General features: G+C 36.7%; 1 protein-coding gene across 19 annotated transcripts in view; it reads left to right on the plus strand.

Moving 5' to 3' along the window:
- FHIT (fragile histidine triad diadenosine triphosphatase) overlaps positions 1-12550 on the plus strand; it is a 1440192-nt gene that overhangs the window by 941139 nt on the left and 486503 nt on the right. Inside the window, exon 2 of one of the 19 annotated variants that reach the window (XM_060164003.1) lies at positions 2635-2745. The exons of the other annotated variants lie outside the window; for them this stretch is intronic. Coding sequence (XP_060019986.1) covers positions 2727-2745 — 19 coding nt within the window. The 5' untranslated portion in view covers positions 2635-2726. The remainder of the gene's footprint in view (positions 1-2634; positions 2746-12550) is intronic. 19 annotated transcript variants of the gene reach the window in all.

The following is a 12550-nucleotide window of genomic DNA, read 5'->3' on the forward strand; positions in this document are numbered from 1 at the left end:
AGTTTATTGCAATCCCCACTCTTCCCTATCATCCTTAGAGCAAGTCAACTCAACTCATTTACTCTACCTGCCAGGCCCCTGGAGACTCTATCTTTGCAACCCATGCTCGATCCTACTCAGTTAATGTTCAGGCTTTAGAACTGTTTCTATGTGGATTGATGTTTAAACCCTGGGAAATCCCTTTACCCCCTAGATAGATAATACTGAAATGTATTTCCACAGCTCATTATATTCATCGAAGGTGAGACAGAGTTGTTTACACTTCTGTGAGAAAAGCAGTACATCATATCTATTCAATTCATTAACGTTACGGAAAAGTTAGGCAGGAGGAGAGTTCTCTTGACACTTATTCTTAACCTAAATCATAAGGAAAAGTTATTATAATTCTGCCATCTGTTCAAGTTTTTAAAGCCATTTTGGTAAACTTAATGCTAATGCAAAATGCATGCCTTAGTACTAATTAACCGAAAAATCTGTTTCATTCTTCTCAGATAATGAAAAAATATGTCAAGGACATGATTTCTCAAAGAAAATCTAATTTATGGCACTTAAGCCTTTAAACCACCCTTGTGATGCACTCATGAACACAACCATAAGAATAACAAAAAGTCACATCAAATATTCCCATTAGGAAAATCCCCAGACTACAAGCTTTAGACATTTACAATTACAATTTAGATTGCTATTTCCACTTAAATAGTACAGTCTGTTTTGGCTGATAGAAGCTTTTTGTATTGATTTGGGGGGGGGGAGGGATTGGAATGGAGGACTGAAGAACATGGGGAGTTCTATAAGGCCAATATTGATTTAATGTCCAAGTCCAAGTACCGTGTTAGTCCTCTAGAAACCTAATTAATTGAAATATGTGCTATTTGAGTATATTTATATTAAATGTTATTGGCCAATGACTTTTCAAACCTCTCTAGCTTTATTTTGTTATAGGAATAGGATGAATCCAATTTCATCATGTTTATGCTTAGCTCTCTGTGTTTTGAACTCGTTTTATTTTCCTGGCACTGTTCTCTTGTTTCTTTGGTGTATCATCCCCAGATTATCTTGGAAAAATAACATTTGTATTTGATCGCAAGCCTACTCAAAAAATCTTGCAATGATTCTTTATTTTCTGTTAGATAACATCTAGAATCCTTAGGGTCTTTACCACCTGTTTTCTGGTTGTATTTCCCACTGTCCACTGTACTAAACACTTCAGGGAGATGATTTTACTCAAGGTACTGAATACATCTCATGCAAGGCTTAATCTCACTCTGTTTTGCAGGGGTGATAAAACTGTTCATTCTTCTTTTCTGAAATACCCAAGCCATCCTACCATAAGGAATAGCTAGACACAAATGATGAGGATAGCGACAAGGAGTGTGTGCATGCATATGTGTGTGTGTGTGTGTGTGTGTGTGCAACCATGTGTGTTGAGAGAGAGAAAATAGATATGGCAAAATGTGAATACTTGATGAAGGATATACAGAAGTATTTCTTATATTACTCTTGCAACGTATCGTCGGCTTGAACTATTTCCAAATAAAAAGTCGTAAAGAAAAGAAGCAGTTGGGATCAGACCAGTTACAAGTGGCGTTGGCCAGTTTGGGGATATATACCAAATGTATTTAATTATTGCTAATATTCATAGGTTCCCTGTGCTCTCTGGAGAAAGGTATTATGTTTTGTCCTGGTCTTTTGTTTCACCAGTTCTTCAGTTGCTGCTTCCTGAGGGCGAACATACTGGTTGATAAGAAGGCAGATTTAGTACTATATTAATTTTCAGAGTGAAGTTGTGACTTCTTTCCTCCCTTGTTTCTAGACATTTAGTGGTAAACATCATGCAGTCTCTGTGTTAAGGAGCTCACAGTATTGGAGAAGGCAAAGGAGGAAGTCAGTGATAGCAAAACAGGGAGAAAAGTGTGACAATTTCAGTATATTTGACACATTTTTGTACGGTATTTGCAGTTTTGACTCTACATGGATTTGATATCACATCCTTGCTGCAATGCTTTTATAGATTATTGCCAACTGCTACACTGACTAAAATGAGTAATATCCTTTGTCTCATTGCACATCATTCCAAATTGCCATTCAAAACAGTTGTTCTTAATAACTGGAAACAGGCTGGAATATTTCTCATCCATGTGTTTTATTTTTCTTAAAATATTTATTCATAATACCGCAAGGAATCTTCCCTTTCTGACATTCATTGATGATTTGCTAATGATACCCTTCATTATAAGCAAAATTTATATTAATTATGATTAGCCTTTTATTGGGTGTATGTATTTTAATTCGCTAAATTGACTGTACAGTGGTAATTAAAGCTTAGAAATGTAAGTAGCTTGAACACTTCAACATTCTTTGTTTCTTTAGCAGTTTGCTAGACTAGAAAGTCCATGAGGCCACAGTCTCTACCTTTTTATCCAACTATTTTTGGAGAAACTACTGTTTCCCAGGTGCAGTGCTAGCTGCTGAGATAAAGATGTCTACCACCATCCAATTCCTACCCTAGGGGTGCTGCAAAACTTCACCAAATGTGGACTTTTAGGGCTGAAGGGATCCTTTGCAGACATGTCTCTTCACTATCCAGAAACAAATGATGTCATAATACGCTCATCTTTTTTTTTTTTTTTGCAGTTCCCAAGATAAAGTGCTGCCATTGTTTTGACCGTTTGTGCAGATTTTATTTCACATGGTCTGATTCATCTTTGTGCGGCATCAAGTACCTAATGGAGCATCTTAAACAGTGTAAGTGTTGCAATAATATTTTTGAATGAATATGTTAATATGCTTGCATTCACAATTCGTCATACAGCTAATGATTAATTCAGATACATACGGAAATATCTGACACATGTTTGGCATTTGTGAAATGAAAGTCTTCTACCTTTATTCTAGTTGGTTATCTTTGGAACATATTTTCTAGAGTCAGTGTGAATCTTAGCTGTTCTTGGAATGCATTGGAATGCCTTCATAAATTCAGAAACAGTATCGTCTGCCCTGTTATTATGTAGCATACGGAGAAGGAGCCATGTCTGACTCTTACTTGTGTGTTTATCGTGCCTTGCATATAGTCAGCACCTGTGAAATACTTGTGGAATGAAGGAGTAACAGGCATTTGAGATACAGGTAAGTTTTTTGTAGGTAGGAATGGAAAGGGTATGTCAGGTAAAAGAAATGGAATGAGCAGTGACCCAGAGGCTGGACAAGGTTAAGATTAGTTGAAGTAATCTCTAACTAGAAATGTCTAGACTAGATCAAGGATGGTTTTAGAATTACCTGCAACACACATGGATGTCATCTATGGAGTCAGAAACTAGAATAAATGTGCTCATGCTCAGGCTGTAACACTAGTACTATAATTTTTTCTTTTTTTAGTACATTTATTCATTTATTTATTGGCTGTGTTTGGTCTTCCTTGCCACGCGCGGGCTCTCTCTAGTTGCGGCAAGCGGGGTCTACTCTTCGTTGTGATGTGTGGGCTTCTCACTGCGGTGACTTCTCTTGTTGCGGAGCACGGGCTCTAGGCGTGCAGGCTTCAGTAGTTGCGGCACGCAGGCTCAGTAGTTGTGGCTCACGGGCTCTAGAGCACAGGCTCAGTGGTTGTGGCGCACGGGCTTAGTTGCTCCACGCATGTGGGATCTTCCTGGACCAGGGCTTGAACTCGTGTCCTCTGCATTGGCAGGTGGATTCTTAACCACTGCGCCACCAGGGAAGCCCACTAGTACTATAATTTAGAATGCAGTCTTGGGAATCAGTGAGATGGGATTTCAATTTTGATTCTTCCACTCATCAGCTGGATGATAATAGGCCACACAACCAACTTTTTTTTTTTTACTATTTTCTCATTTTTTTCAAATGTTGCTGGTAATACGTTTCCTCCAAGGGGTTGGGTGCCTGGATGGAGTGAGTCTTTACTTATCCGAGCTTGATGATGGTTGGTGTCATCATGATCATTATTCCCTTTCTGCTCCCTCTTTGGAGAAAGCTGAATATTCTGTAACATCAGCACAACTTGTTATAGCTTTTCTTGGGAACATATAATATAGTCAAGTGCTATTGACCTGAAATTTAAAGGCCTCTGGCTGTTTTTTATGGATGTGATATACTTTGTTGCTAGAAGTAAATGCAATTGGAATAGCTTGATCCAATGAGAGTTATCTTTCCTCTCTCTTGCATAAAGCTCAAAAGGTATATATCTTCATAAAACTTGTACCAGTGAGGCAAATGTAAAACCCACAGGCAAGTAACAGGCTTTGCTTGTGCATTTCCTAGGGGCTACTTAAAACTACCTCTTGTGTAAAGGATGCCAAATAATCATACTGTCAGGTTTCACTTTTTGTTTTGGTTTTGATTACACACTCAGACAAGGTAATACTTTGGGGGAAGGCCTTGGATGGGGCAGTTGTGGAGCTGAAAGAATCTTGTTTGGGCAACTCATTCCAAGGGTGCTGTACACATCAGCATTCATCACTTAGCAGGCAGCAGAACCTCATCCAAGCATTGGTTGAAAATCCCATGGTCTTTTTTTTTTCCCTCTAAAGGAAGGTACCCTGGAGTAGTGGGTAATTGCCAAGCCTGAAGAAGAAAATTATAATAAAAATGAAAAGATGAAATTACTTAATTACAACATAGTTACTCCAGAAATCTTCACGATGAATGGGAAAATTTAGCAGAGCTCTTAAATGTCACTGTAATCTAGCCCCATGCCCCAGAAACTCTAAATTGTAATTGACCCTAATTATATAAATACCCACTGGTGAGAAAAGATGTGTTTTTAAGACGGCTTTACTGCTGCTGAACTTCACTAACAAGTCACTCATGACTTCAACAGATGTTTTGTGCGTCTTTGGCTGAGGGGGTCCTTAGGAACCAGCTTTCCTCTCCATTCAGCAGCAAATGATACAATAATGCTCTTAGAGTGTCAGCATATGAGGTAAAAAATGGGCTCCTTTAATCATTGCTCAGACTGTTTTGTCTTGCCTGTAAGGATAATTTCACTTGCAAGCAACAGAAAAACAGACCCATTCTAGGTTAAGCAAACAGTGACATTTATCGTTTCAAATAATTGAAAAGTACTAGATTTGGCTTTAGGTGTAGCTTTATCTCTCTCTGTGTGTGTGTGTGTGTGTGTGTGTGTGTGTGTGCATGTGTGTGCACGTTTGTCTCTGTGTGTGTGTGTCTGTTTCTCTATCAACTGTTTCCTTGGTACTGAGTTTAGTCTCCGGCAAACACTCTGATCGTGGTCCTAACGCGATTACTCTCAGCTATGAGCCTTCTTCTTTCCTCCATTCCTGTTCAGTAGGAAAAGGGAAAGGCTCTTCCCATAACTGTGGAACAAAAATCCTGGGCTTCATTCTGATTGGTCCAAATTTAGTCTCTTGCCCATCTCTGAGCCAGTCAAAATGACCAGGGAGACAGACTTACGCTGACTGTTCTGTGGTAAAGCTGTGGAGGCCCAAGTGATGCATTCAGCTCCCCCCCAGAGTACATGTACCCAAAGTACATGGGTTTTGTGGCAGAAAAGATACTATTTCCAAGAGAAGGGTAAATAGATATTTGTTGTGTCAAAAGAGAAAACTGTACAGAATTTTTTCCCGTAACTTTTTAGCAACGGGTTTCCCCCACCAAATTTTTGGTGTAAAAATTGTTAGACGTATGGAGAGTTGCAAGAATAGTGAAACAAACACTCATCACCAACCATTTAGGCTGAACAATTGTTAACGTTTTTTTTTAGCACCCTATCTTAAGTGGCAGGTTATATCCTGTTTTGTTCCAACTCTTGACAAATTTCTCAGAATTTCTTCAAATGAAGATTTTTAAAAGTTCAGTACTTGAGGATTCGAATGGAAACTAAATGTCATTTCCATGGTGCTGAGTCCTTTACCTGCCTTCTCTCTTTTGTTCTCTTTCTGAATACAGCCAAGAATCATTCTATTTTCCAGCAAGCTGTCTTGTACACCCTGAAGGGAATATTATAAGATTAAATGCCGAGTAGCAGTCTTCGAGCAAGGTGAATGCTTGTCATTACACCGATCCCCAGTTGATCTCCTAAATGTAATTTCCTGATAATGTGAAGGTTCTGAATTATTTATTACCTCATATTAGGTCAGGAATATTATTCCTGAAAATAAATTTGTTATCATCAGCAAATCAACTTTTGAAAGTTTTCTGTATCAAAGAATCAACCAGGGAGTAGATTTTGAATTCTTAGGGGGAAAAACTGGTTATTTATTTTGAGGCCTATTTACAGCTAGGTGGTTCAAATGCAGATGAAGAACCGTACACTGAAGAATTACAGTTTCTGGATATGGTGATAAGTAATTCATCTAGTGGTTTATTATACTGAGTAAGTCTGACTACAATCCTGAAACTCAGTAAAAATTCTACACTGAAGTAATGAATTTCAAACATTTCCTATTCATTCATTTTTTTAAAATAAACTTATTTATTTGTTTATTTATTTGTTTATTTATTGGCTGTGTTGGGTCTTTGTTGCTGCACGCGGGCTTTCTCTAGTTGTGGCAAGCAGGGGCTATTCTTTGTTGCGGTGTGCGGGCTTCTTGTGTTGTGGAGCACAGGCTCTAGGCGCGGGGGCTTCAGTTGTTGCGGCATGCGGGCTCAGTAGTTGTGGCTCACGGGCTCTAGAGTGCAGGCTCAGTAGTTGTGGCACACGGGCATAGTTGCTCTGCAGCATGCGGGACCTTCCCAGACCAGGGATCAAACCCATGTCCCCTGCATTGGCAGGCAGATTCTTAACCACTGCGCCAGAAGTCCCTCCTATGCATTCTTGAAGATGCCATCTTTTCTCCTCTGATTACTCCATGTGATATTGGTAAAAATAACGGAGATTTACCGGCATTAGGTTGGTGGTTAATCATAACAAAAGGAGTTAGTATTTCTTAATACTAAGGGGCCAAGCACTTTGCTGAGCCCCCAACCATCTTCTTTCATTTAATCTTCTAACAACCCAGTGAAGTAGATACCATTATATTCTTCCATTTTATAGATGAGGAAACTGAGAGGCATAGGATATTATGGAACTTCCCCAAGACCAAACAAGTGGTAAATTATGGCACTTGGTTGTGAACCTATGTTAATATGAAATGCTGTTTATTCAGTGCATAAAAATTAGCCCAGATGTGACAGAGCTGTACAATTGAGAACCTGAGTCTGTAAATGATCATCACGAACTTTAAGATAAGATCACTGCTATTTTTAGACATGCATGTCAGAATGTTGGATTTTATAAACCCAAGTCTTTTCATGGCAGAAATGATTTAATAAATCTGTCTATATAAGTATTTTTAATAGACTTTACTTTTTAGAGCACTTTTAGACTCAGCAAAATTGAGAAGGTCCAGAGATTTCCCATATACCTGCTCCCCCATTATCAGCATCCTCCATTAGCGTACCATCAGAGTGGTATATTTGTTACAGTCGATGGACCTAAGTTGACGCATTCTTATCACCCAAAATCTGCAGTTTACATTAGGGTACACTTTTGGTGTTGTATATACTCTGGGTTTGGACAAATGTATAACGCCAGGTATCTACCATTACTGTATCATACAGAGTAGTTTTACTGCTCTGAAAATCCTCTGTGTTCCACCTATATAAGTATTTTTATGCCATATACTAAGTCATTCTAACTTTCTAATACTTATGAAACTGTTTAGGAACGCTAATTCCAAAACCCAATAAGAGAAAAAGGACCATTTAGCAGGTCTAGAATTTGTCTCAACTGCAGCAAGAAGCGTTGTAGGCTGTGTGGAGAATTTCATAATTTATAAGTTGGTAAATTCCAATTGAAGCTGAGGAGCAAACCAATTCCCATTAAATAGAGTAAACATAATTTAGCAAACCTGGCCATGGAGCTTGAACTCCTCTCAAGAGATGACTGCTTAGAGACAGTTAACTCTCACCCTTAAAATGCCTTCTGTGGTTCATGTCCGTAATTTTTGGCACTGGACAGAGATGTGACCAATATTCACCTTGTGGCTTTCAGCCACCTGCTCTGCCTAATTAAAGACTTCCATTTTCTGCTCTGCTGGTCTCGTAATTTGCAAATAAACAAAATCCACAGGACATTTGATAGGAATGTTAAAACAATCTATGAACCATTTATCTTTCTCATTTGTAAAGTGTAAAAGGGACCCTTTCCCTGTTTTCTCCCTTGCCATCTTAGGAGGACTTTTTCCCTTTCCCTCTAGAAGTAAAGAAACCATATAGAAATGAATTGGTATTTCTCCTTTAAAGATAACAAGATATATATATATATATATATATATATATATATATATATTTGGTGGAGGTACACTTTTTTAGTGTAATTTCTCTAAAAAAGTAATTCATTTCTCTACCTTTTATAATTTTCTACTACTTTCCATTACTACCTCACTTGTTTCTATTACTGCAGTGCCTCTTATGATCTGCCTGATTCCATACTTCTCAAGACTTCTTTCTACAGCACAGCCAGGGTAAACTGGGAAGCTTATAATATAAAAATAAGCATTTTTAAGCAGAAAATTATGATGTGAGTTAATATTACTTACTTTAGCATAAACATATGAAAAATTATGGAGATACTCTTTTCTGTTTTTTATCTTTTGATCTTATGATTATTTTATAAAAACTAATGTATTCAGTTATTTGCTTCTTTGTCACATAGAAGGTAAACACACAGATAGTTTTGTATAATTCATGATGGCCATCTACTAGTCCATTGTATGATTGTGACAAAATTTACTGCGCAATTCCCAGTAATGAGATTTTTTTCTAATTTTTCCTGATATTAAAAATATTTCTTCAGTTAACTTCATTTTACATTAAGTTATGCCCACATGTGTTCTTTTAGAAGAAAATTGACTGCAATTGGAAATTCCAGATCAAGGGATGGGAACATTATGCATATTGCTTAATCATCTTTATAAATACTTATGTCATCCTCACTGTCAGTTTTTTTCAGTTACGAAAGAGTTTCCCCCCGTGTTATGGTAGGTGAAAAAAGTTCCTCAGTGAAGTTGTAAAGGTCAGTTAATCGGTGGTCGGTTAGGTTGGTTAACTTCATGCGTTTGTTGGCCATTTGTGTTTCTCCAGGATAGAGGGCAATTATGAGCGAGTATGTTGAATATTGAACCTGAAATTCAGACCTTTCAAGGGACAACATGTTCTGAGAATTTTTCTAGCCTCCTTGTAGGCTGAACTTCAGCTGTGGGCCCTCTAATAGAAGCTGTATGCCTTGATGATTAAAAATATGGACATGAGAGGATTTTCTGCTACATTGAAATGCAAAATTATTACCTGCAAGGAAACGAAAAGCGAGGGAACATTCAGAAGATCTTTGATGTAAAATATGTTTCTCTACAGGTTTATTGTGGTTATTTTAATTATATTCATTAAATGAAGCTCATGACTTCTGGAATTCATATCCATATTCTCTATGCTAGGGGATCTCACTACTGATGTAGGCCGTATTTCTGTCAACCGTAGTGGATTAGTTGCAGTTTTTACCTTTTAATTAAACAGTTGCTGCCGCTAAACACAATTTTGAATTATTTAATAGTCCATATTACTTTAGTCAATGCACACTGCTGGAATTGTTTTAATTATGTGAAGCTATACATTTTTTATGATATAGTTTTCCGAAAAATGAGTTGACAGTAATTATTCTTTTGAGATGTCAGGAATCTCTTAGTATATTTGAAAATAATTATAACTAAAATTAAAAGCCAAGCTGATCAAATATAAAATATTTTGCTTTAAAACATGTGAAATATACAGAATTTTAGATAAAACTCCCATTCTGGATGTTGTTTGTAGTCTCTGTCTTATAAACAAGCAGCATGTGTAGTAAATACTCTTGTGCACAATTCAGAAGATGGGAGATGAACCTAAGGCTTAGACTTCGCATTGAGGCCTCATTTCAGAAATGAATTGCTTTCCGATTTTGTGGCTTTTTTGGCAACAGAGTTTGTTTAGATGATGCTCTCATTCTTAAACAGAAATCAGTCAGTCCGAAAGCTATTTACTGTTAATCAGCATGAATTTTTGTGATGCGTTCATGATTATCTTGTTACATTATTCCAAGTTATATTCAGAGGTATTACTTAAATTTCTAGTTTTAATAAGATTAAATGAATAATTCAGCACAGCTTTGAATATTATAGATCCTGGGAAATTATTTTTAGAAAGTAACAATGGTGTGACCTTTCTTCTCATCTCTTTATTTAAAAAAAAAAATAGAAATTTTCTCTTTCTCTCTTGATACATACATATACATTATACGTGTGTGTGTGTGTGTGTATATATATATATATATATATTTGTGTGTGTATGTATTTGGGTGTATGTGTGTGTGTATCCTATAGACAATATCTGTTTGCTGTTTTATAGGGTGAATTACGAAGTATAGTAATTGAAGTATTGAACATTGGAATGAACAGTTGAAAATACATCATATTGTACTTTTAGGTTTATCACTACATCTGAACTTTCTGAGAATTGCTGTGATCAGAACAGTCACCTTCAATATCTTGACTTGACAAGAACTAGTATCTTTAACTTCAGATTTTGATGGAATTTCTTTAAGTGGTGGAAGTACAGGGGAATGGTGTAAGACCCATCTAAGTTTTTTAAAAAATACAAACCATTTAACAGAATCTAGATGATGGTAACTGTCAGTATTCCTGGAATAAATTATTGCTACCCTTCCTGCTGACTTTTGTAGAACATTATTTAGAGACTGCATCTGGTCCTATGTGTCTGCTTTGTGTTGACATCTCATTGATTATTTTAATCTCCTTTCCTGGCTTAAAGAAAAAAAATGTAAATGTTAATTATAGAACTGGGCGGTTAAGTAATACTGTAAAACAGTGCACAACATCAACTGCCTCTGTGGTCAGGTTACATCTTCAGAGTATACGAAGGTGGTTATCATTCCTCACATTAATAGATGTTGCCCTGTTCAAGACAACAGATTCTGCCATTGAACTGGTGTTGGTAGATTAAATAAGAGATGTTGCTTCTATCTTCTAAAGGACGTTAGTAGCTTAGAGCCTCAGGTGGAATTTAGTCTGAAGACAGCCATTTATTGAGCTTAAAGAAAGTCAGGATTTTAACTGCAGTCTATCAGTGTTTACAAACACAGGCCAAGTAGTACACCTCACCTCCATTCCCTCATAACAAGGAGTTCTTGGACATATTATTTTATTTGCCAGTCATGTGTCCAATTCTATGAAGACAACAATTTATTGTATTTTTGCTTGTTTCCCCTATTAGAATGTAAGCTTTATAAGTACAGGGACCATGTCAATTTTGTTCAGCCATTGAATGAATGACTATATAACATTAATTATTACTCTTTTCAGTGTCCTGTGGGTACTTAAGCAAGTAGTCATCCGAGTGGGCAAAGTGAAGATGTCTAGAGATAAGCCTGTGTTTCTCTTTGAACAGTGGTTAATATGTGGCTGAAAGTAAAAAAAGAAGAAAGCAAACACTCCTTAGTGATAGCTTGAAGAAACTGATCCAAGGTCATGGGCTCACCTGAAAATGTTGTTACGGAGTTAAGAAAAAGCCTATCAGCTTAGGCAGTAGATTAATTGTCTGTTGGTATGTTGAGAAAAAAGGAGATGGAGCATGGGGAAGTATGTTTGTATGTGTGTGTGCATGTCCATGTATAATGTATGCACGTGAACATGTGTCTGTACTAGTGAGAGGAACAATCTAATTTAGTGCTGTCTGCTAGAAGTTTTCAGCCATTATGACCACATTTTATCTGGCAGAAAGAAGGAAAAAGAGAAGGGGCAAAAACAGTCAGATTGGAAGATGTATCTATTTCAGGCCAACATATGCTCAGCTAAAAACCGAGAATGCCATTATTAAGGAGGAAGAACTAAAGGGATATTGATGACATGTCTGGTAGTAATATGTACTTTGCCAAAAAACAAACACTTGAATAGATTTTGTGAAAATTTAAATGAAAAAGCTTTTAGGTACTGAGAATTTAGGAGTGAAACAATTTCAAGCCAACAGGAAACATAGGTTTTAAAATAAAGGCATTGTGAAAATAAGTAAAATATCTATTTTATTTGAAATGCTCAACTGCAGATTGGAGAAAACTACCACATGATGCTGCAAGGTTTTCTTTGTTTTTGGTAGTATCCTCTTATTCATGTTAGGGAAGAAGAGAGGACAGAAAATGGGAAATGTGCAGTGCATGTATGTTTAATTTTTTAGTTGCTCCCCAATATTAATGAGGCTCTAATAAATCATTGACATTTTAGTGTAATTTACATAGCCTCTTTTTATAATGATTACATTGTGATTTCCATTTTCCTCACCAGTAATTGTGATCAGTCATTGGATTGTTATGAAAATTCTTCTCTATCTAGAAGCTAAGGAACATATTAAAAACCTTTGGAAACTTAAGTAAGTAACAATAATGAATTATGAAATTACTGGAGGTGATAGTGATCAGTAGAATAATAAAATGTAATTACAGTAAGCCCCACTTCTTCCTTTTATAACAATCCTCTTTGTTCTGAAAATAAAA

This window comes from Lagenorhynchus albirostris, chromosome 10 (genome assembly GCF_949774975.1).
Source record: "Lagenorhynchus albirostris chromosome 10, mLagAlb1.1, whole genome shotgun sequence".
In the NCBI taxonomy this organism is placed as follows: Eukaryota; Metazoa; Chordata; class Mammalia; order Artiodactyla; family Delphinidae; genus Lagenorhynchus; species Lagenorhynchus albirostris.